This window comes from Centruroides sculpturatus, unplaced genomic scaffold, assembly GCF_000671375.1.
Source record: "Centruroides sculpturatus isolate CEXI.00-Female unplaced genomic scaffold, Cexi_2.0 scaffold1225, whole genome shotgun sequence".
Classification (NCBI taxonomy): Eukaryota; Metazoa; Arthropoda; class Arachnida; order Scorpiones; family Buthidae; genus Centruroides; species Centruroides sculpturatus.
Window position 1 is genome coordinate 246,517 of NW_019385655.1, and position 7,174 is coordinate 253,690.

The 7,174-nt window shown below is 32.3% G+C and overlaps 1 protein-coding gene across 1 annotated transcript; it reads right to left on the reverse strand.

Moving 5' to 3' along the window:
- Nucleotides 1–9: 9 nt before the first annotated feature.
- Nucleotides 10–6,183, reverse strand: LOC111640910 (multidrug resistance-associated protein 4-like). The gene is made up of 6 exons (XM_023387004.1): nucleotides 6,171–6,183; nucleotides 5,925–6,051; nucleotides 4,863–4,968; nucleotides 4,571–4,789; nucleotides 3,360–3,449; nucleotides 10–92 (listed from the first exon to the last, which is right to left on the reverse strand). Exons 1-6 carry the CDS (start codon nucleotides 6,181–6,183, stop codon nucleotides 87–89), a joined length of 561 nt encoding a protein of 186 aa, XP_023242772.1. The 3' UTR covers nucleotides 10–86.
- Between the last annotated feature and the right edge of the window lie 991 nt (nucleotides 6,184–7,174).

The following is a 7,174-nucleotide window of genomic DNA, read 5'->3' on the forward strand; positions in this document are numbered from 1 at the left end:
GACATTGCTTTACTGTACATTTCATATTGACTGCATTGTTTTCAATTATTTTTTTCTGCCTTTTAGACTTCTTTTCCACTTTACATTCAGTTCTGAAAAGTAGACAGTATGTAAACAGAATACAAGTATATCGGAAGTTTATCAGTTGATTTTTGTTCTGCCAGTGTTTGAAGGTCGTTATTGTTAAGGCTCTCACCAAAAACCCCGCAGTAACTCCACAATATCCTGCTCGTCTACATCTCTTAGTCCTGTTGCATCGATTAGGTTGAGAGTTTGGTCAACCTAACGATACAGTGATAGACTCTTCTCGTTGAAAATTCTTGGATACCTTCAGCCATAACTTTTTCGAAACTCCATTAGAGCATTTATCAGTTATTTCTTGCCAAGCCAAGTCCATATTGCCCATGGCATTCATGTTCTTATATATTAATTTATTTTTTAAATTGCACCAAACAAACATAGATTTCAGGGAAGTATAGAGCTATAACGAACTGCCACCTTTTGCTGATAAGTTCGTGTTCGTAAATAATCGTATCTTGTACGAATCAATGAAATGCCGCGATAATTTTAATAGGCGTAAATTTTCAGCCTTTTTTTAGGTTTCGAGCAGACCGCGTTATACCGAATCAGCGTTAAACAGGGTCTTACTGTATTTTTGTTTACAGTTTTTCCTCTTGTGTAAGAGTTATTCTTATAAAAAAGAACAAGTAACACAAAACAGTCATTTCTATTTATTGAAAATTTAATACTGTTATGAGATTTTTGTCCATTATCGTGAAAAACAGTATCGCATTACAGATATCAGAATTACATTTCCACCAACAACGATGCCAAGACACTCGTGTGTAGAATATATTTTCATAAACTAATTGCGACTTATGTGTCCTGAGATCATTCACGTAGTTTGATGATCATTGATTGGCCATCTAAGTGATTACATGTACAGTACAGTAAGACCACGTTTAGCGCTTTCTGGATTAACGCTGATTCGATATAATGTGGTCTGCTCGAAGCCTAAAATAAGCTCAAAATTAACGCCGATTTAAATTATCGCGGGATTTCATTCATTCGTACATAATACGATTATTTACGAACACAAACCAATTATCGAAAGGTGGCAATTCCTTGTAGCGCTGTACTTGACTTAAATCTATGTTTATCCGGTGCAATTTAAAAAAAGAAAAACTATAACAACATGTATGCCATAGGCAATATCGATTCTGCTTCTCAAAAATTAATTGATAAATACATAAACGGAGTGTAAAAGAAGACATGGCTGGAGGTATCCAAGAATTCTCGACAAGAAGAGACTACAGTTTACCAAATCGTCAACCTAATCAATACAGCAGGACTAGGAGATGTAGACGAGCAGGATATTGAGGAGTTACTGCGGGTTTCTGGTGAGAGTCTTAAGAACGACGACCTTCAAAAAGTGGCAGAACAAGGAACTGGAAAATAGAGATTCTGAAAAAGAAGAGCCTATAGAATTTCTCTACAGATTTCCTTAGTAAAAGTTTGGTAACGATAACCGAAATCGTTGATAAAAATTTAGCGAATGATCAAAAATTCGAAAGGGGTGCAAAAGCAAAACAATCCACTTTGAATGCGATATTCTGCTACCGACATTTGCTTAAGGAAAGAAAAAGAAACCGTCAAATGAAATTAAACGACTTCATCGCAAAAAATAAACTTTACATTTATGTATGTATATGTTTAGGTGTTATTTAACATATATTATTATGCAAATTAATATAAAAATATTAAAATTAAATTTATTTACTTTTGGCCGCGTGTTCTTTTTTCTCCATTTATTATGTGTTAAAATGACTTCGTTTAACGCTGTTTCATTTAGCGCTTTCTCGTCTACGAACGCATCCTAAGCCCTAGACGAGTTCTTACTGTACCGAAGTGAAAAGTTTGGTATTTGGAAGTTCTGAGAAGCATTCAGAATCTTGAATCTACAATCACTTGCACTTTTTACAGAATCGCATATGTACAATGATTTTTGTCTGTCGTTGCACACATCATTAGGCAGCATCTATATGTTGTTCCTCAAATTTGGTGACTGAAAATTTGTGCAATGCATCATCTCTGAACTTGCAAAATTTCATCATAATACGTTACAACTTATGATGAAATTTGGAATTGTTTTGTTTACAGAACAGTGTCAAAGGGGAGATCCCGTGGAAACACATCATACTTCATGATAGCATGGGTGAACGTTCAACAAGTTCAGCTGGAAATAAATTATGAAAAACTCGAAACGTTCCTCAAAGAAACCAAAAGATAATTTTTTGCACCAGTAAAGCCTTTAAACATACAATTCTTTAATTATTTATTTAGCGTATGTCTATACATCTAGTTAGTAAAAGGAACAACAAGTAAAAAAGGACACAAATCATAAATATAAATCTAAGTCAGAAACATAGTTTAGAGTACATTCAGTCACAATCAGGAAGTCACTCTGTTGTCCCAGATAGGATCTTATTGGACAATCTTCCAAATTATGACGTATAGTCTGTCTTTCAGCACTAAAATCACACTTTGGGGATGTAACTTTTCCCCACCTAAAAAGACTGTCCCTACATATTCCATGTTTTGTCTGAATTCTATTTAACACACTCCAAAGATTTCTGGATAATTCAGAACTAGGTGGTCGCTTTGTGATCAATTCCATAAGATCATACAGTACACATCATTTACTGTATTGACTTAAAAGTTTAATACCAATAATTTGCTTCTAATGAACAGGTATTCTAGTAAAAAGGTTTTATGGTAGATATTAGTTGCCATTAACAATTCACACTCGACAAGCAAAAATACTGAGTCTGTAAATTTCAGTTTCCACCATATTTTTTTGCACTGTAATTTCTGATCAAATCTATGACACATACAAAAATAGTGGTCTATTTATAGGGTAAATGCTAGGGCTATTTATAGGGTCTATTCATAAAGAAAATGCATTACAAATTACTACAAGTATTTCATCCAGTGACTAAACTATATTTGCTTGCATTTTTTATACAGCATAATAAATCGACAATTATAAATATTCCTATAATACGTGATCCGAGTATTTGCAATAAATATGAGAGCAGACATCAAATGCAATTATTACAGCACATTAGTTAAATTTTTGGCACGTTTATCAATCAATTTTAGCAAAGTATAGCCGTGCATTGAATCATTTTCAGACAACATGAAGAGTGTGCGTAAAGAGAATGGAACAGTATACTGGCATGCACGAGTACACACTGTACAGCAATGACTGCAAAGGTCGTATAATACTATTTACACTTCATGAAAAAATTAATATAGTAAACATATTGTTATTCTTTAGAAAATTAGATTTAACTTACATTATAAAATTTGCTGACATCATTTGCAAGAAGATTTACCATTTGTCCGACATTTGACTTCACTAGAGACGAAGGACTTAACCTAATTGCCTGCATAAAAAATTTTATATAAAATAAACAAATAATGAAAAACAACTAATCAAACTCAGCTTTTTACACTTAATAAACTATCAAAATCACATTATATTGCTGATAAACGTTTTATTAAACAAATACAAACGTCTTCAGTTTAATGCAATAGGCCATTAAGGCGTGACACCCCGATTAACTATATAAGAACTTCCCATGAAAACAAGAAGACACGTCATTTCAATAGAAAACTTTGTCCAAAAAGGTATTAAATAAATTACCGGCACGACTTACTATAGCAGGAAAGTATGATGTACAGGGACAAGTAACTATTAATTTGATTTTTTAACTATGATTAAAAATCGCAGCACGGTATTGAGACCATGTCACAATAAATAATGTGATTTTCTAATTTTCAATTTGAGAGTTTAATATGTGAAAGTATTTCGTTTGAAATGCTTTCTGGATCGGACAGTTGAGAAATAAAATGTTTTGTGTGTCGAAAAGTTTATATTTATGATTAAAATGTTGACGGTGTTAGATAACATTGAGATGAAAAATTGGGTGAGCTTAAAACTAATGACGACTAATACAGATTATCACAATCTAAGCCCTTTAAATTTGTGGCACTTACTGTTAGTTAGCTATTAGCGTCCCACTCACTGTTTTAACCTGATATAGATAATGAAATATTGAATATTTCAGATTATTCTCAAAACTTTTATTAAAAAAATCAACTTTTGAAAAAAAAAAAGACAGCTTTTTCAAATGTTTTCGGCAGTAATTTTCAAAAATTGCAGACCTATACATTTCTACCGATCCGTCCATACGCCTGACGGTCCCTAGTTAATCTCGAGAACATAAGGGCTAATTAGACAGATGGACGTTTACACTAGGTACAGAAAGCGTAGTTGCAATATGCCCAGATTAACTATATAAAAACTTTTTTATTTAGACCGGAAATCACGTCGTTTTAATTCAAAATGTTTCTCCTGGGCAGAGTTAGAAAGGTTACCAGTATGACTGTATTGTTAACAGGAAACGTATGATGTACAGGGGCAAGAGACTACTAAAATTCAGACTATTCTAACAAGAATTGCAACCCGAATGTCATAAAAAATAACTGCTAGTTTGATACTCACTTTTTTATAAATAACAGTGCAAAAAGCTACCTTTAATTTCATTCCATATAATTCTGACAAAAAGCCAGTAATACTACTTGTAAACAAGTGAATCAAAAGTATGCCGAAAAATCCTGCAACCATTACATATGTATTGTGTTGATTCCATTGCAGTCTGTTGTCAAAATAATGTACTATTAATCCCAATAAGTATACTTGGCCTGAAATTACGGCTGTTTCCTGCAAATGTATGTAAATGTCATTATTTTAATATGTGCTTTAGGTATATTAATTCAATCAATTTTCACAGTACCTGGATAAGTAAAAGGAACACTATTATTAAGGATTGCCATCCAACAAATCGTAATAAAGCTTTCAATATGCTTGGATTTCTTTTCTGTAGTTCTTTGTTCCACTCTCTGGAAAAAAAATTCGAATTTAACCTAAACAATATGCACTTCTGTATGTAATATGTATTAATTCATGTGTACTCCTAAACCATTTATTAGAGAGGTTGCGGCCGAAGTTTTCAATGCGAAAACGTGTACGTTGGACGTTCAGCACAGCCTTCCTGTAAGCCTAGACGTTTGACAATGGCGTTTGGAAAGTTTGGAACGTCGGCCGCAACCTTACTATTAATTTCTGAATACAAAACTGAATACAGCAAGACTTTTTTATATTCACTTTCCTTGCAAAGATTCACACAGAAGAGAATTGTGACAGTTATATGTGAATAGTGTCTGGTGGAAATTGTTTCCTGATGCAGTTTTTGATCTTCCTGTGTTTGAGCCTGTTTCGAATATAACAAATGATGTGTAACCAAGAATGTTGACATTAATAATGTGAATTTCTTATTAGAATATCATGGAAAGCAACAGTTAATAGTTTTAGTAACAGTTAATTAATACACATTGGAACTCTGCATAGTATTAGGTTTTTCTCCATTATCGATCATTTGGCTGATTATGTTTGCAATTATTTACATTTTTGAGAAAGTTTACATTTGATTGTCTGCCAATAAAACAGTGGAATAAATACCTTTATAAATTTGGCTTACTTTACTTTTGCAAAAAAAGAAAGCACATCAGACCCGTACAATTTATTTAAATAAAAACTTGACTATATTTTGTGATTTAATTTTAAATCTGAAATACAAAATACTGTATTTACAATAGCAAATGATCATATTTATTGTGCAGTTCAATAAATAATTTCAATTTCATACACAATAATCACCGTTAGTTTAATTTCAAATAATGTAATCATTAATGTGTTTGAAAGTTAACAGAAAAAAATAACTCATTTATTTCTTATTGCATAATTTAGAAAAGTTTTTAATTTAATCACACTTTTTATTACAAATTCATAAACTTACTTCTGAAGTAGATCTCCAAGATACTCCGAAGTGTGATATTTTGAAGTCTCGTACAAATCTTCTTCTTTTAAAAATCGCTTCGTTCCTTTGATTATTATCGGGAAAAGCCAACTGAAAAATAATTTATCTATTTATTGTTGTTGTTTACGATAATTTTCTTGTAATAATAGTCGTAAAATTGCCATTATATCTACGTAACAATATAATGAACAATATTAATCGATACAAATTATTTATGACAATTACTGTGATTTTTCATAACCGATTTGTCAAAATAATTTTATAAGCAACAGCGTAGTGTGTATTGCATCCTTACTAACTAATATCATTACAAATATATGATACAATTATGTGATATAAAGTCCCTGTATATCTTCGGAATACCGACCAATCATCGGCCAGTAACTCTTTCGTGAGAACGGATGAAAGGGGAATGAATGAGGGGTAATCATTTCCCATCTGAGTGAGATTTTTAACCAGATAAGGGAAAGTCAGAGGATGTTCTCTTCTGTGAAAGGAAGTAACATCTGTTATCTGGGTTTTTCCCACGTCCAAAACAAAATGTATGTAAATGTCATTATTTTAATATGTGCTTTAGGTATATTAATTAAATCAATTTTCACAGTACCTGGATAAGTAAAAGGAACACTATTATTAAGGATTGCCATCCAACAAATCGTAATAAAGCTTTCAATATGCTTGGATTTCTTTTCTGTAGTTCTTTGTTCCACTCTCTGGAAAAAAAATTCGAATTTAACCTAAACAATATGCACTTCTGTATGTAATATGTATTAATTCATGTGTACTCCTAAACCATTTATTAGAGAGGTTGCGGCCGAAGTTTTCAATGCGAAAACGTGTACGTTGGACGTTCAGCACAGCCTTCCTGTAAGCCTAGACGTTTGACAATGGCGTTTGGAAAGTTTGGAACGTCGGCCGCAACCTTACTATTAATTTCTGAATACAAAACTGAATACAGCAAGACTTTTTTATATTCACTTTCCTTGCAAAGATTCACACAGAAGAGAATTGTGACAGTTATATGTGAATAGTGTCTGGTGGAAATTGTTTCCTGATGCAGTTTTTGATCTTCCTGTGTTTGAGCCTGTTTCGAATATAACAAATGATGTGTAACCAAGAATGTTGACATTAATAATGTGAATTTCTTATTAGAATATCATGGAAAGCAACAGTTAATAGTTTTAGTAACAGTTAATTAATACACATTGGAACTCTGCATAGTATTAGGT

Bases quoted from the DNA above. Each gene is read 5' to 3' on its own strand.
- LOC111640910 (XM_023387004.1), bottom strand. The intron at 4,969-5,924 runs GTAAGTTTATGA...TTTTTTTTCCAG, and splicing joins CTTGGAGATCTACTTCAGAA to AGAGTGGAACAAAGAACTAC. The intron at 3,450-4,570 runs GTGAGTATCAAA...TTTTTTATGCAG, and splicing joins GCACTGTTATTTATAAAAAA to GCAATTAGGTTAAGTCCTTC.